We start from the raw sequence: 24,862 nt of genomic DNA, 5'->3' as shown, positions 1-24,862 counted from the left end.
CACTAAGATTTTTATCCATTCACACCAAGCAATATAAATTGTGAAAAATTGATCGCGAAGGACCTACATTTTATGTCAATTGTTCAGCGGGAAGCAGAAGAAAATGACTGTCAGTGCTTTTGCACAAAGTGTGGCAACAGCTGGAAGTGCAGTGTGTTCAGGAGCAGGCTTAGATTTCTGAAGTTCGTTTCTGGAGTAAACTGAAAGCTGTGATTTCTGAACCAAAGAACTTTGTGGAATAGTCCTTATCCACATTCAACAGTCATGTACAACGATACCAAGAACTTTCCATCAAGAAAACGAACGAATGTATAGTAGAAATAAATTAAATGTCCACTTCCACCATTGTGTAAAACTTTCAAACATCACTTCCGCAATGGTAGAATTCAGACCGCAATCCCAAACATCAGCTCCTGCCAAGCTTCCATTTGTTTTCCAAACTGGAATTGCATTCATTCTATATTCAGTAAAAATGTTTATGGCAACAATGACCGCACAAAAACCTTCGAAATTTAAGTGGCAAAATCTAGTAATTTCTTTCTACAAATCTGAGTTTAATACAAGCATTTTCATATTCAACATAAGTAGAGAACTTTGGCACTCGAGTAAGAGTGGCATTGTCATTTTGATTTACATTACAAAAAGCTGACTTGTACTATTTAATTACTAGTTTACATCAGGCTGTAATGTTTTCAGTCTTTGCAAGTCCAGTTGTCCACAAAACAAACATTCAACAATGTAAAACAGGCCCTGCATGTAGAGCGCACAAACGTGAGGGGGGAAAAAAAGGACATCAAATGCCTCTGGCAGGTATTCAAAAATGCATTCACTGAACAATACATTTATTCCCGGTTCCAAACGTGCACTCTGTGGGGTTTTAACTCACATGAGAACTGAGGAACAAAATACACATCAAACCACAGGGTTGGGAAAAAAAATAGGTGCGCTGGGGTACAATCTGTAAACATTTGTGTGCAACATTTAAGTTTTATATGTGTATCAGCATAGAATGAATGCATCACCCTTTTCAGGTTGAAATGCTAACATAAAACAATGAGTAATATTTAGCAAAGTTAGAACACAGTGAGGAACAAATCTTTGCCTACGGTTTCTAAAATTTTAATACAAATATTTTATTCTCTCCATATATATATATATATATATATATACATATATAAAAATGATTTTATGTACATACTGTATATTTTCCCCACAGCGCGATTTGCAATTTTTTTTAAACCACTTGCAAATTGAGAGATGTTGAGGTAATTGGGTCAAAAACATATGCATATTCACAATACCACTGTGCACAAATTACCTGCAAAACAAGAGAGTGTAGAGTATGCAAGGATCGCTTGCAGAAGAGAATGCTTTGTTTTTCAAAACCGTTAGCTTTCTGATTCCCCTGGAATCCTAAATATTACTTGTGGCTGCAGGCAATATTTGAAACTGCTACTGAGAGGCGCCCTCAGATCAGACATCTTTGGGGGGCAGCACGGTGGCGCAGTGGTTAGCACTGCTGGCTCACGGCGCCAAGGTACCAGGTTCGATCCCAGCTCTGGGCCACTGTCCGTGTGGAGTTTGCACATTCTCCCCAGTGTTTGCGTGGGTTTCGCCCCCACAACCCAAAGATCTGCAGGCCAGGTGGATTGGCCACGCTAAAATCACCCCTTAATTGGAAATGATGAATTGGGTACTCTTAATCTAAAAGTTTTAAAACATCAGACATTTTGAGCAGCAACACCCCCCCCCCCCCCACACACACACACACACACACAAGTTGTCTCAGGGATTTCACAAAATGAAGAGGCAATATAAATTGGAGTGCTTCACAGAACTTGATGGTATTCATTAACCATGCAATGCAATAGTGGCACTGCATACTGTACTCAAAACTAATTCCTTCATTGGAGAAATGACCACATCATCACAAAGTGTACAGATGCACAGGGGCTAACATGAAACATTGCTGCAGTTGACCGGTCCAGGTTTCCAGAAAGCATAGCATTTCTGCTTTGTGTTGGATGAATGAACCCGCAATGACAAACCACTTTTCATTAGCTACTTAATTTTTTTTTTTAAAAAGCCAAAACACAAAAGGTTTTACAAACCAAAAATATTCAGCTTAAAAACAAGAAGCATCTCAGTTTGGCCAATAACTGGTTAAGCAGAGAACGGGCAAAAATATTTTTTCAAACCAAACTAATTGGAAACTTAAGATAGGATTCAGCCAGCTCCAGTAATGAGGGCTGAAGCCACTTCAAAAGGAAACAGTCTAACTGCTTGCTTACTAGTTGCCCCGTGCAGTCCCAAGTATCACTGGCGACTTCTGGCGATATGTGCAACTGCTGCTCGGAGTTGAGCACACAAGTCCTCATTTCCTCCACCACCTCAGCTTCCTCAGATGGCCCCAGAAAGTGGCTTAGATATTTAATTCCAATCTTGAAATGCTCTGGGCCAACCCCACTGTGAGCGAGGTGAAAGGTGAGGCTAGATTTGCCATCAAGGCCTCAAAGGCATCAAAGCTTTTTCTTCAGATGGAAAGATATAATAGGTCTTGTTCTATTTTGTGATTTACCCACTGAGGCAATAGAACTGACAGTGCAATGCAAACCACCACCTCAACAAGTGCTAATTAATTATTTTAGTGTGTTGGCCTTTGAATAAGAATGGATGGTCATGCAGGGCTGTTACAAATAATAAGTCACGGATGAGAAAATTGTATAAAATGTGTTCAGACGACAGAGGAAAAATATATTTTGATATTTACATGATGCCGTGCGAGGGGGTAGCCCCTTCTGAAGTTAACAAAACTAAAGCCCACAAATCCAGTCAAATTAACTTCAGCAAACTTTGTAATCTAATCTCACAAGTGGGTAATGTTCAGAATCAAGTAGCTTCAATAACTGACTATGGTCAACATTTCACTTGTCTGCCACAGTCAGAGTAATCCTATTTCACACCATTAACACTAATTTTGTCAATTGTAAATAATAATCTTTATTCGTGTCACAAGTAGGCTTACATTAACACTGCAATGAAGTTACTGTGAAAATCCCCTAGTCGCCACACTCCGGTGCTTGTTTGGGTACACAGAGGGGAGAATTCAGAATGTCCAATTCACCTAACAAGCACGTCTTTCGGAACTTGTGGGAGGAAACCCACACAGACACGGGGAGAACGTGCAGACTCCGCACAGACAGTGACCCAAGCTGGGAATCGAACCCGGGTCCCTGACACTGTGAAGCAGCTGTGCTAACCACTGTGCTACTGTGCAGTGGTCCAATGCGAGTCAACACTACTACTGGAGGAGAAAGAGTGGTGGTTGGGAATCAAGGGATAATGTTAACAAGCGTTTTTTTAAAAATATCAAAACATACTTCGATCAAACATTTGATGCTCGGTTTCTAAAATGAAGGATTCCTGAAACTTTGTCACTATACAAGTTCAACTCCAAGTTACGTACACAGCTAATGCAACCAAAAAGTTGACAATTCAATTCTAAGGAAGCAGCCAAAACACGACCGAGAGTTTGGAAAAAGCTAGTGCCAACTCCTATGTAGTTAGCTACTCAACAAGTCTTTCAAATCCCCAAGTCTATTTACTGCTCCCAAGGAACCTCAACATTGAAAAAGGCAGTTTAAAGCTCACACCAAGTTGTGCAAAATATCTCCTAAATGCCCCAAGTGGCAAGCCATTTATGTAATCATAGATGTGTGGAAACTGCAAACCTTCCATCACCTCAAAACAGGGGTCTCCAAAATCTGCAGGTGCAAAACATCTGTCGGGCAATATAAACTTCCAATGCTGAATAAGGATGATTAGAGGGGTACCTGAAATGAGAGACTAAGTTGTGCGTAGAGAAGCTGAGCTTGTTTAGCGGAGAGGTGGTCAGGGGAAATTTGAGGCATTCAAAATAATGAAAGGCTTTGGATTGTAGGAGTAAAGAAAAGCTCTTCCCACTGGAGGATTGTAACCAGAGCGCATAGATTTTAAGATCATTGGCAAAAGAACCAGAAGGGTTGTGGAGATTTTTAAAAAATTGTTTCATGATATTACACCAATACTTCCAAATAGGAGACCTTCAGTCAGAGCTATCGACTCCATAAGTTAGAGTTAATTCATTAAAAGTCTAAATTTATTGAAGGGTTCAGATTTTCTTTCAAAATTACATTGCATTTTGCTGCTAGGGTCAATTTAAATCAGGAAAAAAGTTTTCGACCTTCACTATATAGTGGTAAACATTTACAGAATTGTAGAACGTTTACGGAACAGTATGAGGCCACTTGGCTCATGATATCTGCAATAAAAATAATGATTTTTATTCGTGTCACAAGTAGGCTTACATTAACACTGCAATGAAGTTACTGTGAAAATCCCCTAGTCGCCACACTCCGGCGCCTATTCGGGTACACAGGGAGAATTCAGAATATCCAATTCACCTAACAAGCACGTCTTTCGGGAATTGCGGGAGGAAACCGGAGCACCCGGAGGAAACACACGTAGACGCGGGGAGAACGTGCAGACTCCGCACAGATAGTGACCCAAGCCGGGAATCAAACCCGGGTCTCTGGTTGGCGTTGTGAAGCAACAGTGCTAACCACTGTGCTACCGTGCTGCCCATGACCAGTTAATGGAAGCAATCTCTACAGTATTTAGAGCAATATGTGAACTACAAAAAGCAGTTTTGAAAGGCGTTTTCAGAAAACTGAAAGCACAGCTTTGAGAACCAATTTCGCCACTTCAAATTTGACTACACTGTACAAGAAAATAGTTCATTTTCAACACGTCCCCTTCCTTTTAAGCAAAAAAAATACTCAGTGATATATCAGTGCAGAAATACATTGTTAAATTGGTGCACAGGGATTATATAAGGCCCTGAAGAGAAACCAATGCAATGGTAATTGCTCAGGTTATTCGTGAAGGGCCCGCCTTCTCAACCTTTCCCCTCACCCAAGGTGTGGTGATCCTCAGATTAAAATCACCACCAGTCAGCACACCCCTCTCAAAGGGGAAAGCAGCCCATGGTCACCTGGGACTATGGCGATTTTATTTCTAATTGCTTAGGCTGTTCGGGTGGGTTCTTTGGTTCCTTCACCAGTAAAAACTACGCTTCTCCAACTGAATACTGTCATACATCTAATAGCATTCAGACAATTGGAAGAGAATGCAGATAACCAATGCCTTCATTTCACTAACTATCCTCTTCTCAGAATCCACTGAACCATAGTTCAGGAGTAGAAATGTGGCCACTCAGCCCATCATGATTTGACATAACTCTTGACTAATCCAAAACAAATTCTAAATTTCTCACTCACCTTGACAAGCATATATTTCTCTCCTCGTGTTTCAGGCAATCAGGAGTTTGAGTACCATCTACTTTTATCAAATGGAGCAGGCCATTTAAAAGCATGCCATACTTGTCCTCATAGCCACAGAAGCTCTCAAAGACCCCCCCCCCAAAAAAAAAAAGGCATGTGCAGTTTACTATAGCTGTGTTGATGCCAATACTCACTGTATTTCACATCAGAAGGCAGAGAAATTACGTAAATAAAAGATCATTTTTTGAAAATATTGCAGGGTCCAGGATGACTCCATTCTTTCTTCTGCCAATTTGGCTTTTTTTGTCCATCCAAATCAAGCAACTCACAGCCGATTATTCTGTAGGCAATTACCTGAAAGCCACAGTCGCCAAATAAAATGCAGGGAGTTGCGTAAAAACTAAATAATGTATTTTTCTCCCAAAAATGTCTTCTTGCCTTTATTCAAGACATGCCATCCTTACGGTAAGCAACCGTCGACACGCACTCCAATGGTGACAATTACAACACCACTGAATTCCACCTCTGGTTTTAAAAAACAGACACCAGTGTATTGTATAAAAGGTGTGTTTATTCAATAATCGATACAGACCAAATGCAATTTTTCTGCCTCTCAGTAAAACCGACTTTAAACCGAGGTAATTGCCAACACTGGAATCGCTGGTACTGTATAGTGGGTATTTTGGCACATTAAAATGTTCATTTAAAAAAAAAAAGGGAAAAGGGTTAAAAACAGCTGAAAAAATAAAATTATATTTAAAGGCGAAGACGAGGAATGGTATATTAATTTAAATCTTGCCATATAATAATAAAACAATCACTCGTCTAATTCTTGCTGCGGAGTTTAACTAGGAGAGCCAGCACTTCACTTGGTGCTTTTAGCAAACACGAATGAGACACTTGCACAGAAACAGCATGTATATTTTGTACACCCCTCTGAAGAAAAAAACGGGAAGTTCCGGAATCGACCATTTAAGATAAAATTCACGCACCTGGGCCTCCGAAGTGTATTGAAAAGTCTGCTACATGAATAAAGTGAGTGTTTAATTACAGAAAACATTCAACAAGTTTTAAGCGTCGCACACCAACCATACCCACTATACAGCATCGGTCGAACACTATTCAAGGGCGGCTGAGACCTCTGGCTATTCGCAGAAAAGAAAGTCAGCTCTCGTATCTCTACTATTCAGAGGGACAACAGTACAAAAACAGTTTCAGCAGTGCCATTCAACATTCGTATCTCCTGAGGTAACGAGACAAACAATTTCACCTACTTTGGTTGGTAGTCCAGCTTTGATCCCAAACACTGCAGAAAAGAAATTAAAACAGGAAAAAAAACAAAAACGTTTTAGATGGGACTGCTGTTTAAACTCATAACCTCCGACATACGATTATTATTTTTTCCCTTTTTTTGTGTTGTCATAACCATCACATGGCTTTTCAGAACACACTGAGCCTAGTAACTGGAAACTCTGTAGATAAACAAAATCCGCAGACAGCACTATGCACTGTAAAAAAAAAAAAGTAATGAACACAAAGTTGCACTGCTTAAATAGTCCATCCAGATTATACTGTTGTGACTTAAGTGAAGGGCCCAGTTTTCCCGATTACAGGGGAATTCACCCAATGTTTGTTTAATTTACCATGGCATCGCCCTGTTCTCCTCATTAACACTGAAGGAGACTCACGAGATTTATAGAACCAACGCAGAGAAACCGTACAGCAAACAGGGCCCTCACACGGCAACAGTGAAACCCTGTTTGATCGGATACATCAGAATGTTACTGTGTCTTTTCTTACATAGTGAAGGAGTTTGGCGAGGACAGCCTTGCAGCTAATGGGTACACACACCCCCCACCCACCCCACCCACCCCCCCCCCCCCCCCCTTTACAGTAGTATCATTCGGAAAGCTGGACGCACACTTGTGCACGTGTTTTCTAAACAACATAGATAAGTTTTTTTTTGTCTATTTGTTCATTCCTATATTGTGGGTTAAATGTAAGGCAGACTTCTGTCCATCCGTGTTCGTCCATCCATTCAAGGCATTGACTGAACGATTCGCTCACTCACTGGGTCACACATGCAGAAAGACCGTGCACCAAGAACCTGGCCGAAACACTACAGTGCCACGTAGCTCATGGAAAACAGTTTCGTAGTACTTTCAAGAGTCAGGATATCTAGCATCTGGAGCCCTCCTCAGAAGAGATTCTCTTCAAATATTGCCATTAAGTCGCTCTGAAAATTCATGTCAATTGTAGCCGCCATCTAGATCACAGTAAAGATACACAACCAACATTAGTTTACATTGTTCCATTCAATTTAAAACCAGCATTTTCCCCAAAATTTCATGCAATAGCATATTGCACTGGTACACCAAAGCCAATTTTTTGTCAAGTATGATGGCTAGAGTCAGATATATAGAGATTGTTTTATTCATTCTAGGGACATGGATATTGGTGGCAAGGCCAGCATCTGTTGCTTATTAGCAATTCTCCTCAAGACTGCGTTAGGTCAAGTGTTCAACCTGATCGCACTGAATGGTGTGGGACAGGCTCAAGGGGCAAAATAACTGGTTCCTAAATGGTGCAGGAGTCACCTAAGTAGTGCAGCAATTCCACAATCTGGGGCATGTTGCTTTTGGGAGAAGGTCCACAAACTGGTGTGTGCACCAGGAGCACAGATTCAGGTTACTCCACACTGCTGTTGCAAGCTCAAGAGCACCCAATGGAAGAAATCCACCTGAGAGTAGTTTGGGTAAATTGAAACGGAGTGTGGTGGTGGGTGGGGGGGGTAAACTCATGACAAGACGCAAAAAGTACTTTCAACAACCTGACCAATGGCCATTTTCTCAACATAACACAATTGATGGCTCCAGGGAAGACCAAATTCTTTTGCTAACAAGAGTCATTATGAAATGGTCTCAAATGTCCTACATTTTATGCAGATTTGTCAGTGTGACAGATGAAGCAATCTATCAGATTGATAGATAATGGTCATTAAAACCCCCTTAACCCTAGCAAGAAAAATATGCCCGCTCATTTCAATGAACATAATAAACACAAACCCGGTCAGTGACTTCGAATTGAAGCATGATCCCATCCATCTTAAAAATTAAATCCTCACACCATCAGCCGATTGAAGTATCACACTCCTGCGGTCGATTTGGTGGCACAGTGGTTAGCACCGCTGCCTCACGCCGCCGAGTTCGATCCCGGCCCCGTGTGGCATTTGCCCATTCTCCCCCGTGTCTGCCTGGGTCTCACCCCCCACAACCCAAAGATGTGCAGGGGATGTGGATTGGCCACGCTAATTTGCCCCTTAATTGGAATTATTATTATTATTTTTAAGTGTCACACTCCTGGCCTACTATGCAGATCAATTTTTAAAATCAGGCACAGCTTTGTAATCCATTCTCTTGGTTAGACAGGTTAATTTAATGGGACGGTGCAGGCGTGAACTCTTCCCACCACACACTATTGCTCACGGTGTGGCTACAGCTTCAGTGCAAGAATGAGCCTCAGAGGGACTGCTGCAATTAAATAGAGTTGGGGTAATTTGCTCCACACCCTGAAAAAAATTGCGCGCGCATTCTGCCTATTGCTCCTGTTTTAAAATTAATCATTATGGGGAAATTGTGGATGTTTGAAACCACTGCAAGTGAAAGCTTGCATGAAAATGGAATTAAGGTTTTATGTCACGGAAGACATAAGCCTTTCACATTTGGCCCAATTCTGAAGAATAATTTCACACCTTCCTTCTCAAGATTCTCCAAGCTTGGCTACATTGTTCTACAGGATTACTATTTCATTTTAAAACTCAAAAATGCTACCCAAAGATCTTAAGAGGTTATGCTTGGCCAAGCTGAAATTCAGATTTTGATGCATATGAAGAATGTGTGTGAGCAACAGCAAATTTAAAAATGAACCTTTGAAAATTTTTCTTTATCTTTTACAGATACTGATACTCTCAAAGTCACTATTTCACCAGGCGCCAGGAGCCTATCAGGTTCCTTTTCTCAGTGGTTAGTGTTCTAGTCAGTGCTGAAAAGCTATTTAAGAACATAAGAACTAGGAGCAGGAGTAGGCCATCTGGCCCCTCGAGCCTGCTCCGCCATTCAATGAGATCATGGCTGATCTATTTTGGACTCAGCTCCACTTTCCGGCCCGAACACCATAACCCTTAATCCCTTTATTCTTCCAAAAACTATCTATCTTTATCTTAAAAACATTTAATGAAGGAGCCTCAACTGCTTCACTGGGTAAGGAATTCCATAGATTCACAACTCTTTGGGGTTCCTCCTAAACTCAGTCCTAAATCTACTTCCCCTTATATTGAGGCTATGCCCCCTAGTTCTGCTTTCACCCGCCAGTGGAAACAACCTGCCTGCATCTATTTTATCTACTCCCTTCATAATTTTATATGTTTCCATCAGATCCCCCCCCCGCATCCTTCTAAATTCCGAGTAGTCTCAGTCTACTCAACCTCTCCTCGTAATCCAACAAGGATTTGGCAATGGAGATGGTGGGAAAGTCAAACCCTGTCCCAGACTAATGTCCAGATTCCGCACTTCACAGGAGGGGTCAACAGATAATCAGGAACAGGTACGCAGGACAATTTTTATCCCATTTCCTAGCCCAGAGGTGCCCATGTCCTGACTGCAGTTGGCTTAACTACACCCTCCCTGAAACTAAGTCAGTAAAAACTGACAACAATCAAACCTGCCTCCAAAAAGCCAAGTCAGGCATGGCAGGAAGATGCATTGGAAACTTACCGCTTCCTTCCGCCTTCGTTCCTGCTCTCGTTTCCTTGCTAGCTCTCGCTGCTGATCCAGCATAGACTGTGAGGTCGGCTGAGAGCTCTGTTGCTGTTGCTGCTGCTGCTGTTGCTGATGTTGCTGCTGCCTCCTCACCTCCTCGTGAGCTCTCCGAGCGCATTCCAAAGCATCCTCTTCATCTCGACCTCTGCAATCAGGAGCGAAACTTGGTCAAAGCAGAGTTCTCATGCATCTTGGTTGAAACAGTTGCTGTGGCTATCAGATCAACACATACCCAACTAACAATGTAACCAACGGCCCAGGGTTTGCTGCAGCGAGGTATCCACAGCGCCCACCGTCAGGCTTGCCATTGCATTTTTGGGTTTTGTTTCCGTGTGGCAGGCAACGTAACCATGAGCTGATACCACAAATGCTGCAGCTTCACACTATTCAATGGCAAGGCAGACAGCATTGCTCTCGTGAAGCTAACAGTGGCACAGCTCAGAGAAGCACTTTTGAGTTTATCCATAAGCCTGACGCCTTGCCTGAAGTTGCTGTACCCCTTGCGCACAGGGAACCATTAGCCTCACCGTTATTTTGACAGGAAAATCTGGGCCAACATATTCTAAATCTCACAGCTGCACTCTCTGATAAAAGGGCTGTAGGTCAGCGCTGGACTCGAAGGGACAACTCAAGCTGTCACTGAGCATTTATTAGCACATGGCAGGAAAGGACACTGACGAAACCGATCTTTCTTCCTCTCAATTGCTGTTGCTTGATGCCCCTCTGCACCATCAAGGTTTTCCCCTCTGATCTGTAAGCCTTCCTGGCATTAGGTAGTGCTAAAGATTCATCTGTTCACCAGAGTGTGCTAGTAGGTGCCCAAGGCGGGTGACGTGTAAAATTGGGTGCCGCAAACATTGGGAATAAGTACATACGGCCAAAGGTAGGCACCACATCGGGTATTGTTTATATTTGGCAACGTCACTGCGGCAAAACACAGGTTTGATAATTCGACGAAACCATGAGCTAGACTTGCCTTTGCCTCTCCTGCTCCATTCGGAGACGTTCTTTTTCAGCTGCCTCCTGTTGCATTTTACGGAACTCCTCCTGTGCTTTCAGTGCTTTTTCCCGTTCCTCCTTCTCGCGTGCTGCCCGCCTAAATTGCTCAAAGCTGTCGCTCGACGATTTAGCTGTGGATGAGGGGGTAGAAGGAGTCTTCTTAACCAGACTTGCCCAAGAGCCCATGTTCTTGATCTTGAGATCCTAAAGCACAGAGACCAACAAAGAATATGGAACCCCATGCAGCATTCAAGAGTAACCAGACACCTAACAGTAACAAAAAACTAAAAGGCAAGAAAAACTAGGTGTTTTTATTCAATTTAAATATACTAAAGAGGAGAAATTCTAAAAAGCTGAAATGATGTTTTGAAGCATTTTTCTTTAAAAATCTGAACACTAGGGCGGCATGTGGCACAGTGGTTAGCACTGGGACTGTGGCGCTGAGGACCCGGTTTGAATCCCGGCCCTGGGTCACTGTCCGTGTGGAGTTTGCACATTCTCCCCATGTCTGCGTGGGTTTCACCCCCACAACCCAAAGATGTGCTGGTTCGGTGGGTTAGCCACGCTAAATTGCCCCTTAATTGGAAAAGAAAAACGCTAATTTTTTTTTTTTTTTTTTAAATAAAATCGGGAACACTTAATGATCGTTCACTCCGACAACAATATATTTCATTCGTTAATGCATAGATCTAACTGGTTGGGATGGAGAAGAAAACCAAGCGGACAAATCCGAAATCAAAATGCATATCAGAAGGTAAATGAAAATTGCAGTGACAAAAGGCATCTTAGTGTAATGCTATTCGAGGTCAGAAAGTCCTTTGTGGGCGATCATAATCAGGCCAGACTCGTCCGAAGAATGGTCAAGTCAGCCATCATTTGCTCCACTACATTCCAACAGGAGTCGGGCGGGGGGAGGGGGGGGGGGGGGGAATAGGTGCGCTCGCACAGGGAAGCGGAGGAAAACGTTAAAGGCTAGCGGCACACCAGTCAACACCTAAACTCTCACACCTTTTTGGGAGCGACAGGAGTTTTGGGCGTTTGTTGTTTCTGCTTCTCTTTGTCCTGAGGAGAAGGCTGCGTGCCGTGTTCTGGAGGACGAATCACTGGTCCAGCAACGTCCATGTGTTTCATCTCTGGTCCTGGAGGAGGGAAATGCAGAGACTGTTTAAAAACACGCCCTGTGGCTGTGTGACAGCTATCACCATTTGACTAACACAGCGAGACCCAGCACTACTGATTTTTGGGAACTGGTCTATTCAAGTACTGCACTAGTATCCTAACTCAATTTACTGGCAGAACGGTGTTTTACTTTGGCAGGCATCTGAAAAGTACAAGTTACAAAAGGCTATTAAAAACCCAACAAATGAAAGGCTGGGACCTTTTGAAATATATGTTCCAGATGGTGTAACCATTTTAAACTCAAAATAGAGAGACACACTTAGCTCTAACATGTTTTTAGCAAATACTAGATCAATGCTGTATCTTAAACATCACCGCACTCCCACCCCAATAACTAGTAAATTTTACATGAGCAAATATGTACGAGACTGGAACACAAATAGTTGCTTGTACGTACAGAACTTAAGTATTGCAGCAGAAAAAGATAAGCTGTTGAAACGTTTAATCTTATGCACTTCAGGACAACACAAGAACGCCAAATTTCAACGGGACCAAGAATTTCTGCTGCACGAGAAACAGCAATGACTCCACCAGAGCCTACTTGCCAACCAAATCAGCTCCTTTGCTCAGGCAGTATGAATTGTTGCTCCCTTTGAAATTTGGTACTCTTGTGTCTGTCCAAACGAGTGACAAAAAGCGTTTCCAGCAACAATCAAGACAGGAATAGTCAGAATATCGTGCCCAGTTATAAATGTTGCGTATTTTACATTTGTTTGCATACTTAATTCATCCCGTCACACCCAATGATCTCGCTTTTCATAGAAGAATCACAGAATCCCTACAGCAAAGGAAGCCATTCAACCCATCGAGTCTGCACTGACCCTCCGAAAGAGCACTCTAACCCAGGTCCACTGCCCTGCCCATCCCACCCTACCACCATAACCTAACCTGGACACTGAGGTGCAATTGACCGTGGCCAATCCACCCAATCTGCACATCTTTGGATTGAGAGAGGAAACCAGAAAACCCGGAGGAAACCCATGCAGACACGGGAAGAACGTGCAAACTCCATACAGGCAAGGCCAAAACTGAACCCGGGTCCCTGGAGCTGTGAGGCAGTAATGCTAACCACTGTGCCACTGTGTCGCTGTGTTGCACGGTGTCAACCTTATGTCAACGTTTAATCTTCCTTAGAATAAAAATTGTGTGCGCGAATTACAAGGGTGACATTGAGGAGTTCTATCAGGAAAGATTGGGGAAAAAAACTTTGACTCTGAAGTGAGATTGTGACCACACTACGTGTGTATTGTTCTAGTCAAAAAGACCGCAAACCAACTGACCATCTCAGTTGTTTTCACTCCCCAGTGGCTTACAGTATTCTTTAATTATATGTATGCATCCTGGAGAGATCCAGATCAGTGTTACTCGTTGGTTATATCACTATTACAGAACAATCTTATTATTGAGAGGCAAGTGGAAAGGGACAGCCGGTCATTGTATTTGAGGGGTGTGCTTTTATTGGAGGCAGTTCAGAGAAGGTACATTGGGATGAGACATTCAGCAGGTGCAGCCGCTGTTCATTGGAGTTTTGAAGAATCAAGATGTGATATTGAAACACAAGATTCGCAGGGCGCTTGACAGGATAGTTGTTAAGAGGATGTTTCCCTTTGCTGGGGAATCCAGAACTCAGAGATACAGTAAGGGGTCTTCTATTTAAGACAGGGATGGGAAGAAATTTCCTGTGTGGTTAATTGTTAGAATTCTCTACCCGAGAGAGCAATAGACGCTGGATCACTGAATATATTCAAGGCTGAGTTAGACAGATTTTTTAATCTGCAAGGGAATCAACGGTTGGGACAGGCAGGAAAGCAGAGTTGAGGCCACGGTTAGATCAGCCATAATCTTGGTGAATAGTGGAGAAAGGTTAAGAGGCCGACTGGCCAACTACTGGTCCTATTTCCTATTGTCTTAAGCTCTTAAATAAAAGCTCAGCCGAAAGTGGCAGTCAGGTTAGAGTTTCAGGTAAAGCATTTCAGGCAACCATCAGTTCCGGATCCAGCTACACGGTCAATTTCCTGCATTCTGTGCTTAGTGGTGAGTCTTGTAAATTTCGCTGGTCAGTAACAAATCATTTCCTCCCGCCGAGAAAAGGGAAGATCATCGTGATGCTGCATATTGTAGCTGCAGGGAGCAGCACCATAGTGATAAAATATGGCTTGCGGCACTCCATTTCTGCACTAGTGTGTTCAGGTACTTCAACAGATGGTGGTGGAGGAGGGGTGATCGACTAAAACTATCTCCCTATTAGCACTGGAATTTATACAAGTACAGGGGTACTGGAAAAGAAAGTAGCAATTAAAATAACAAAAAGCCACAAGAACACAAAGTATGGGATTCTTTCATATTTCTAGAGTCATGAGACACACATCCACTGGACTTTGTTACGATCCCTGTGGAGACTGATGGCTTTTAAGAAGGAATCCCCACACGGCCAAAGAAAACCGCTGGACACGATTTCACTTTTAAAATTTTACTGTAACAAATCAACTAAAATCAACGTAACGCAAACATTAATTAACAGGTGAAGGATATTTCAAATAAAAAGATAAATGTTGTTTAAATAATCGATACAACCAAGATACGCCTCACATAGTTACAAGAATTTGCACGCGAATGTGGCAACACGTGCAATCTCACAGACTTTCCACCTGGGCCTTTGTTTTAAAGGATTTCTCACTTCCCATCCAATCGTTTCGGCTCAAGTCGTATTCACCAGCAGCCATATTCCATCCGAAGTCTCCGGACCCGGTTACTACCAACAAGGCTCACGTCCACGAACCCTTCCTCACTCAGGCCACGACAGAATCCCCAGCAACGTCCTTCTCCGACCCCTTTAAAACGGTCTGGTGTGCTCTGGCACCACCTCAACAGCAGCAGTGTGCATTGTCCAATCCACAATCCCTCACTCTTCCTGTCTTCAGTGTTCTGTCCTTTCCAACTGTATAACACACAAAGTAACACAATCTCTGCTCTGTTCTCAGAGATCCGCTTCAACACCAGGGTCTGTTCGAAGGCTGCCAAACTGAAAACTGTTCCATTCGGAGAGAGCCTTGCTTGTTTCTCTTTGCATGAATTCCCAGTCCTCTGAACTGGGAAACAGAATAAACAGGCTGACCCCCACCCCACTGCAATTAGCTTTTTATTTACCCTTTGCTTCTTAGCTGTTCATTCCCAGGTCACGTGCATTTCTTGGAGCTTAATGATACCATAATCAGGATACCAATTAACCTCATTTCAAAACTGCTCCCGAGCACATTTTAGTCTCAAAGGGAAATTGCACAAAAAACCCAAACTTTTTCCAACACATGGTCATCACACCTTTCAAGTAGGTATGAACACTGCAAACTTACCAGACTCCCTTCTGGGGTCAGCGCAAAAGCTGTACAACAGGATTTCCATTTATAAACAGACCAACTCACCCAAATTTCAACACAATCATTAAACATTTAATGCATGAATACTAATGGAGAGAGGGGCGCAGCGGGAGGAGATGGCATTTACTATCATTAAATCAAAGCTCTGAACTTCCATGCTCTTTTTTATTTTTTACACACTTATTCTCCGTTCAATGTAAACAGTGTACCATGATTTAAAGTTTGTTTTGATAGGCATCAGAAAAAGATTTACACTGCTGTAGCACCTTTCATGCCCCAATTCCCCAATGCACTTTAGAATCAATTAAGTACTTTTGTAGTGATGCCATTGTCGTAATGTAGGAAATGTAGCAACCAATTCGTCCACAGAAAATTCCCATAAACTACAACACGATAAATGAGATCATCTGTTTTAGTGATATTGGTTGAGAAATAAATATTTGGCTCGGTCTGGGAAGAACACCATTGTTTTTTTAAAATTCATTCATAAGAAAACAGTCTTTACTGCCTGCCCCTTATTGTTCTTGTGAAGGTGGTGGCGAGTCGCCTCTTTGAACCCTTGCAGTCTATATGGTGTAGGTACAGCCACGGCGCTGTGAAGAGAGAGAGTTCCAGAATTTTCAAGGAACAGCAATATATTTCCAAGTCAGGATAGTGTGTGGCTTGAAGGAAACTTCCAGGTGATGGTGTTCCCATGTGTCCAATGCCCTTGTCATTCTAGATGACAGCGGCCATGGGTCTGAGAAGGGGACATCCCAGCACTTAAGTTGTGCCTCCATCACTTTTCAAGAAACATTTATGGGATGTGGGAATTGCTGACTGGGCCAGCATTTATTGCCCGTTTCTTGAATTGTCCTGGAATTGAGTGGCTTGCAAGGACATTTCAAGCAGTTAAAAGTCACCCACTTGCCAAAACTTTTAATATACAATGAATTACTCGGAAGCAGGGCGACTGCTAAGTGGCAAACATTTCACAAAGCAATGTTCCAAAAAAACACAAGATGAATGACCACACAATCAGTGATACTTGAGGGGAAAACATCCTTTAGTGCACTGAGAGCCTGCAACAGGAAAAAGGTATTCAGCCCTTTGAGCCTGTTCTGCCATTCAATTGGACAATGGCTGATCTGCACCTCAATTCCATTTATCCACCTTAGTTTTGTATTGTTTAACGCACAGCAACAATACATAAAGGTTTTGAAATTGCTAATTGATGTTCAGCCTGAATAGCCTTTGAGGGAAGTGTTCCAGATTTCCTCTACACTTTGTGAAAGTGCTTTCTGACATCAACCCTAAATGGACTAGTTCTAAATTTTAAGGTTGACGGAGGGAGTTTATGCTTAAACAATTTTCTGCCCCTCTGAAGAGTGCCACATTTTCAGCAACTCCATTGTTTACTTACTGTGCCCAAGATGTGGAGGAGGCTTGCCTCCCTCCCTCTGTTTTGATGGCTCCGGGCGCATCGAAGGGCTAAACGCCTCATTTCGGATTGCCGGTGAAGAGTGGCTCTTCTCTTCTTTCACACTCACCATCGGTTGTGATTGCACTATTGAGGGAGTTCGGGGCTCCTGTAAGACAATAAAACTTCAATAGAGCACACCAATCCAACCCAGGCTGTTCCGAGATCTCCAAGCTACTGGACCGTAGAGCCCAAAGTGTCTTAGTGTCTCAATCTGTTCCTCATGGGCACAGGCCAGTGGGTACTCCTAATGTAACTAATTTGAAAAACCAACCAGGAAAGAATGGCTTTTGGAGGAAATTAGGAGGTCCCTTCTGATTGGGATATTGAGAAAATGTCGCCAGAGTAACTACAGAAGTAACTCTGTTCTGCAGTTTGTACTTGACATGGAGTGCCAGGCTAGTTAAAGTGAAGTATTCCCTTCACCAGTTCCCTTAATATATTCCCAGAAATAGGCATCCAATCAAACTAAAGCTCAAATATAAGAGCAGTTCACACAGCATTTTTCTGAAAGACAATGATTTTATTTTTAAAAGAATTTAGAGCACCCAATTAATTTTTTCCAATTAAGGGGCAATTTAGCTTGGCCAATCCACCTACCCTGCACATCTTTGAGTTGTGGGGGCGAAACTCACGCAAACACGGGTATGCAAACTCCACACGGACAGTGACCCAGAGCCGGGATCGACCCTGGGACCTCGGCACTGTGAGGCAACAGTGCTAACCACTGTGCCATCGTGCTGCCCGAAAGACAATGATAAAGTCCCTTCCCAATGCTCGCAAGGCAGAATAGCATGTTCGCATGCAACATCATGCTTCACACATTGGAGGTCTGTGACCAGGCAAAGCAGGAACAAAGATTCAGAGGGCAAGTCACACCAGGCCATCTCTTACACTGCTGCGAACGACATGGAAGGCAGTCATTAACTGGCATTTGCTGAACAGTAGTGGGAGGGAGGGAATTAAGAGTTAACCCGACCATTTCCGTTGGGTTGAAAGTTACCCTAAATGAGAGCCATTCCAGAAAAGGATGTGTAAATTCCTCAAATGAATTCTTAGCTATTACCCACATACTATATTTACACCCGACATTCTGAATAATGATGTATGAGAATTGTCAGTATTGGGTGATTATTATACAGTTACAATTTAACTATAGGTTTAGAAGTTGAGGTCATGGTCACTCCCCCAGTAAAGTAAATCCCTAACATGCTTCAGAAAAAAATATTTGAATTTTGATTCACTCCCATGATTAGAAGCTAACTGAATGAAAGTATGCAACAAAACACGCAATGGAGAGCCCTGGCCAGTTAAAATGAGTATATCTTTACAGCAAAATGATCAGGAATTAACTACACTTAATTTCCTTCCACTTGAACAGCTCCACTCGGCTGAGACAGAAGGCTTTATTAACATACAGCAGCTTCAGGGAAAATGCAGCAGGTATCTATAGCAACAGCCCTCCGGGAAGATGGTTCCCAAATGGCACCCATTTCAGACTTGGTAGGCCGTGTGGGGGATGAGAAGAGAGGAGAGGAGAGGTTGACAGACCGAGTCCATTTGCAGAATTGTGATCCCTGTTGGGTGCATTCAGCCTTGTTGAGTCTCATTCGCTGGAAACAGTCCAACAAAGCTTTTTCTAGCGATTGTGTATATTGTGGCAATCACTAGTAGCACTGTTGCACCTGACATTCAGAATGCACCAGTGTCAACAGATCCTTCGCAAACAAAGGCAGCTCCCCTTCCACCCCCAATGCTTCAGCTGGTTAGGGCAATGAATAGATGAGCTACATACACCACAAATGGCCCTAGGTGTGATCCAGAGTCGGTGCTGATCCCAGGGGGGGAATTGAGATGGGAATAAGGCTGGTTAGAGCTTCCGTTACTAATTGCTATCCAGTGAATCCTCCCCGCCATCCTGTTGGGTCAGAATATGATCTAGACTCAAGCATGATGTTTCCTGTGGTCAAAATGTGTGGTGATGCTCACTTGCCTAGGCTCACACAATTAGACCAAGTGCATTTCCTCCCCCGACCCTGCATCCATATCTCTGCAAGGAGATAATTTATTCAGGACGCTGGTTGGTCAAAAAAATAAATGCTTTCAGAAATATTGATGCACTTACCAGAAGTGAGTAGAATAGACTACTCGCAATCCAATGTTACATCATACTAAAGTGACTAATTCCAGTTTTGTTTACCTGCTTCTTCGTCTGTACAGTTCTTGGTGGTGACTGGACAAGGGATGGAAATTGCGGAAGCGGCGGGGAATGCATCAACAGTGGGGAGGGTACGTCTGTCAAATGAGCTGAGGGGGGAAAATAAAAGAGTATCAAAAAAAATCAAAAGAGTCAAAACAAATTTCCCGTTGAAACAATCCATATGCATGTATCCCTTCCCGCTGAATTGCGAGTAAAGTTTGCGCATAGTAGGTGTGTTTCGGCAGTTGTGTGTACACAAGGAAACTACTGCAGGATAAGCCACTTGCAACCAGACATTTTTACAATAGAATAAGCCCAATTTTCCTGCACAAAAACCAAGCATTGATAGCACATCTGCCCATTCGAAGAAAAACAATCTTTCTTTCTGCAGAAGAGCCATTGAGTTAAAAGCATTTTCTGTTCATGGTTCAAGAAAGCATTTTACGGCTCAGGAAATCACAAACACAAGGAGGTATTTGGCCCATCGTGTCTATGCTGAGTCGCAGAAAGAATTATCGAGTTAGTTCCAATTCTCCCACATAACGCTGAATATTTTTCCTTTTTATATATACATATCCAATTACATTTTGAAATTTGCTCGATATATTCATACATTAAAAACATGAAAGATGCCCACACTCCAGGTCTCCTTCAGGAGTACTTCCATACATTTGTCATGCATAATCGGAGTAATGGTGGGCCGGCCTTTGCAAGACTCCTTACCTGTGGAATAGGGATCAGGCTTCGGCTGCCGTGGAGAGTGGTGGTGCTGGATGACTTGCTGGGGTTTCGCCTGCTGGGGGGGTTGGTGCTGCGGCTGTGGCGGCGGTGGTTGCTGAATGTGGGATGGAAACTGCATAGATTGCATGTGAAGCGGCCTCGGCTGATGCTGCTGCTGCTGCACCACCTGCTGGGGTAGAGGCTGAGGTTGGGGATGCGGCGGAGGCTGGGTGTGCGGCAGAGGCTGGGGTTGTGTATGCAGCGGCTGGGGCTGGCTGTGGACTGGCTGGGGTAGGGGTTGCGAGGAGGTCTGGACTGTTGAGAGGAGCGGGGTTTGATTCTGGACCTTCTGCAGCTGCTGCAGGTATAGATGCATTTGACTAGGGTGTAGAGGAATGGAGAGACGCGGAGGTGGTTCCTCTTCTTCCAGCATTGCTGGTGGCTGCGTCATCTGTGGCGGCTGTAGTATAGGCTGTGGGCCCATGGGCGGGGACTGTGCAAGAGGCCGTGGCTGTTTCGGAGGTAGTGGTGCAGCTTTACCGCTGGGTCTGGATGGCTGTTGAGGCAGACTACTGTGCAAAGCTGGAAGGGAAAATATCACAAAAGGAAAGACTGTTATTACATTGTTCTTTTCGAAAACAAGTTTAGTATTCAGTAGAATTTCACAAATAGTCATGGATGTGGGCCATCTAAATTAACTCAAAACATCCTCATGTCACTTCATCCTTAGAGAATCCAGCCGTTTCTTAATTATGCCAGGGTTTTGTTTCCACTGATCTACCTGGGTTTCTAAGTTAAATTTTCCAAGAATAGTTTTCTACCATTAACTCTAAACTTTTGTGATGACTCATTCCACCTCTTGAAATTTCCCTCAGAAAGCCACCTTGCTAAGCTGAAGAGCCCATGTTCCTTCAAAACTCAGCCCTTTGTCATCAGGAAACATGTTTTTATTTCTGCATTGCCTCCACGGTCTCCTTCCATCCCCAATTCCATCTCGATCTCTTCACTCCCTCCACCCCAATTCCACCTCGATCTCCACTCCCTCCATCCCCATTCCAGCTCAATCTCTTCAAAGTAAAAAGTCTTACAACACCAGGTTAAAGTCCAACAGGTTTGTTTCGATATCACTAGCTTGCGGAGCGCTGCTCCTTCTCTTCAAAGCGGAAGAAGAGACTGAGTGAGTGGCTTTCTTTTCAAGTGGATTTCCCCAAGGGACTCTGGCCAGCACAGGTTAACGGGGAGTGAGAAACAGCAGCAGAGTGTGGAGGGAAAGCAAGGATAAGAAGTTCATGTACACAAAGTCAGCACGGTGTAGTGGCTAATGCGCATAAATATGCACCCATAAAATCATTTCATTCAGCATATATTATAGTTAAAATAACGGTAGGGGGGAAAAAAGTACACTTTACCCAATGCACTCATGGGTGCTTTTCCAGAGTTCAAGTATTATGGTACATTTCTACCCACCCAACAGGAGGGTTCACGATATCCTCATGGAATGAAGAATAACTACAAAGCAGCTTCACAAAACCCATGAAGTTTGATGCTACACTTTCCTGAAAGGCTAGAAACAAAACTGCCTGTGCGCACAAACCTGGAGGAGACACCACTGAATGCTGGATGAGGTGAGGGGGCGAGTGCTGCTCAGGCAGGGGCGGTAAATGTGTCTGCAGCTCACTCTGGTGAGGAAGGTGCATCATGGGCTGTCCAAAGTGTGACATGGCGTCATAGGCATTGGTCAATATCTGCGGCTCCATAATCGGTAGCGAAGTAGGCACAAATTGCGGAGGCGACTGTTTCATTGACTGCAGCTGCTGATGGTGGTGATGGTGCTATGGCGAGAGGGAAGAAACTCTTCATTAGACAGTGTTGAGTAAGGAACGCTGCAGTCGATATCATGTTATTAGTTTAATTTTAAACCCTGATCAGGCACACTAGACTTGTGCTCCCTTTCAAGATGCCACGTGTATTTTCCTAGTATTAGTTTATTACTGTCGAATTTCAGTATTTTCTCTCCAGCCCTCCTGATCACCTCATCTAACAACATCAAATTGTCACAAATTTGTTCCCAGGCTTCACACGATGTCACTTTGGAACAAGCTGCTGGCATAATTAAATAAATCCACTCAAATCAGAATGGCCCTTCCTTTTACCAAAGCAGACGGCACCAGGTCTCATACTTGGCATGTGCGCAGTGAACGGGGAATAATTCCTGAAGGCTGAAAGATTAAAACCTTCACCTCCCAATTTCTCTGTTTATAGCAAACTGGCCGCTGCATTGAGTTGCTGCACCACTCAGATTTATAGCTTCAAATATTGGCGTCAGTGGGGGTTGTGTTGCATTGGATAGGCACAATCTAAATTTTGCTTTTAAAAGATAACTGAGCTTCAGGGATCACAACTGTCTCACCCAAACCTACGTGGCTTTCTTTGAAAGGGAAAGGAAGATTAGAATCAGCTGAATGATGCTTTTAATTGACATCCTTCAAGGAAGGGAGAGGGACGATTAGGAGGGGGAGAATTGATGCTGGCTCTGCAAGTCCAGTCAGGTTAAAATATACTTTAATGTGCAAATTACTGATTCCCACATGATGTGCTGAATAATGTGTTTCATTGTGCTATACACAACAGCCCCACTCCCCCGCTGCCCTTCCAAAAGCAAAGTCCTTCCACAACCAACAGCAATACTAAATACATTTTTCAATCTTATGGTGTTATAACCGCTACCAGTCTCCACCTTTGGCAAAAATTTCCTTTGGTGGCTGAACTTGACCCTAGCTTCAGGAGTCCACAGTACAATAATAAACTATAACCAACACGCAACCAAGCTCAGCTGAGTCACAGTTTGGAAATATTAACCTTTGACTTCTTCTAAAATAGAAGCTTTACAATAAAAGAGCTGATGAGCGGTTCATGGTGCAAATGGATTTCACCAGCGTGCTGCACAAAGGCATCCATAGGAGCAATTCTCGAATAAGGTTTGCATTCCCCGCATATAGAAAATTTGGAGGTGATCGATCAAGGTGTTTAAAGTGTTAAAAGGATTCGACTGAGTAAAGACAAACTATTTCCTCTCCCTGGGAAAACCTCCAACGAGAGGATGCAACCTTAAAATTAGAGCCAGGCCATTTAGAAGGGAATTTCCATCATAAAAGGTAGTAAAAATCTGGAACTCCTTTCCTCCAAACTGCTGTGGATACTGGAGGTCAGTTGAAAGTCAGGATGGAGGCCCATAAATTTTTGTTCAGACAGGGTATTCAGGAAATGAGGTTGAAGTACAAAATCAGCCATAATCTTAACTGAGGAGCAGAGCAGGCTCGAGGTGCAAGTGGACTAACTCAGTTATTCCAAAAATAAAAGGATGTGTGTATTACAAAATGTTGCAATTTAAAGATTGTTTTGTTTAATTACCAGCAGAGCTGATTAAAAACACTAGGGGAAAGAGAAGTTGGCAGGTCTCAAACTTGTTAATTTTTTAAAAATAAATTTAGTGTACCCAATTCATTTTTTTTCCAATGAAGGAGCTATTTAGCTGTTCAATCCACCTACCTTGCACATCTTTGGGTTGTAGGGGCAAAACCCACGCAAACACGGGGAGAATGTGCAAACTCCACACGGGCAGTGACCCAGAGCCGGGATCGAACCTGGGACCTCGGCGCCATGAGGCAGCAGGGCTAACCCACTGCGCCACCGTGCTGACAAAATTGTTCATTTAAAACAAAAGCTGACATTGACTAAATCAGACCTTTTGAGCGTGGCACAATTATTGTTTTTTTTTAATGTTTTGCGATTTCCTACTTTCAAACTCTCTTTCCTCCCTCCCCAATTTTACTGTGCTTTCAATTTTTTGAATTCCTCCGACAGGGCCACAGTGAAGGAAGATTTTTGTTAACTAATACGATATTACAATTCTCTGCTTCTATCCCTTCCAAACCCCGGGGGGTTTGCACAGACACACACATTTACAGCCACTTCTCTTTGCTCTTGAGCATTAGTCTTTCATGACAAAACCCCTAGCCAAAGCTGCAGGGGACAAGGATGGTGTCACTCAAGAGGTGAAAAGGAAATGACCAGAGAAGACTCCGGCATCAGATTTCCCTGCTGCAAAATTAGCCCAGCTCAATGGATCCTGTGCTTGTGAATAGCCTGTGGGGAGGACAATGTGTGGTGATTGGGGGAGGGGAGGGGGGGAGGGGGGGGGGGGGGGGGGGGGTGCAATCCTAAACCTCAGACACTTCATATTCTAGCAACTGTGCAGCCACCAGCACCGCACCTCCCCCTCCCACACCCCCAACCAAGGTAGCATGTCGAGGTTAAAGCCACAGTGACGGGGCCTTGCTGTTACTTCATGTGTAGAAAGGGAAAGTGGAAAGATCATGCTCATAATTACGTTCCCATTCTCAGGAACCACAACATGGGCCAATTTTTAAATACATTAGGAGAGCAGGGATTGCCTGCCTTTTCTCTTGGCTGACGGAAAGATTAAGGCGAGGTGTGGGGGTGGGAGAAGCAATAGAAAATGCAGTCAGAGTAAATAGCAGCACAGTGCAGCGGTCTTGTAAATTTACTTATTTTTTATGCAGGTTTTCAAAGTAGCAAGTGAAGAGATGCCAAAACCCCAATGCACCCCACAAGTAAACAAGCAGTCCCAGCCCATCGGTTATTCCTACCTTCTTCTGCTCCCGTCCAGAGCGACTCTTGTGGCTGCCATGTTTGGCTTTAGGTGGCACCTCTGCAGAAGAGAGTTGAAATTGTGATGTGCTGGCTGATGGACAACCACATCTAATCCATAC

At 43.4% G+C, this 24,862-nt stretch overlaps 1 protein-coding gene across 5 annotated transcripts in view; it reads right to left on the bottom strand.

The window, feature by feature from the left end:
- Nucleotides 1-7,207: 7,207 nt before the first annotated feature.
- brd4 (bromodomain containing 4) overlaps nucleotides 7,208-24,862 on the bottom strand; it is a 240,009-nt gene continuing 222,354 nt past the window's right edge. For 4 of the 5 annotated variants that reach the window (XM_072491151.1, XM_072491148.1, XM_072491149.1 and 1 more), the window contains 9 exons: nucleotides 24,740-24,801; nucleotides 21,664-21,901; nucleotides 20,073-20,651; nucleotides 19,350-19,456; nucleotides 17,093-17,258; nucleotides 12,146-12,276; nucleotides 11,115-11,341; nucleotides 10,094-10,283; nucleotides 7,208-7,587 (listed from right to left, as the gene is read on the bottom strand). In XM_072491151.1, the coding sequence (XP_072347252.1) occupies nucleotides 7,519-7,587; nucleotides 10,094-10,283; nucleotides 11,115-11,341; nucleotides 12,146-12,276; nucleotides 17,093-17,258; nucleotides 19,350-19,456; nucleotides 20,073-20,651; nucleotides 21,664-21,901; nucleotides 24,740-24,801 (1,769 nt within the window). In that variant the 3' untranslated portion in view covers nucleotides 7,208-7,518. Of the gene's footprint in view, nucleotides 7,588-10,093; nucleotides 10,284-11,114; nucleotides 11,342-12,145; nucleotides 12,277-13,212; nucleotides 15,255-17,092; nucleotides 17,259-19,349; nucleotides 19,457-20,072; nucleotides 20,652-21,663; nucleotides 21,902-24,739; nucleotides 24,802-24,862 lie in introns of those variants that run through there. The other variant, XM_072491152.1, reaches the window with a different exon arrangement.

Source organism: Scyliorhinus torazame, chromosome 27 (genome assembly GCF_047496885.1).
Source record: "Scyliorhinus torazame isolate Kashiwa2021f chromosome 27, sScyTor2.1, whole genome shotgun sequence".
Classification (NCBI taxonomy): Eukaryota; Metazoa; Chordata; class Chondrichthyes; order Carcharhiniformes; family Scyliorhinidae; genus Scyliorhinus; species Scyliorhinus torazame.
Note: the sequence above shows the minus strand (reverse complement) of the source record. Positions and strands in the feature narration are given on the sequence as shown.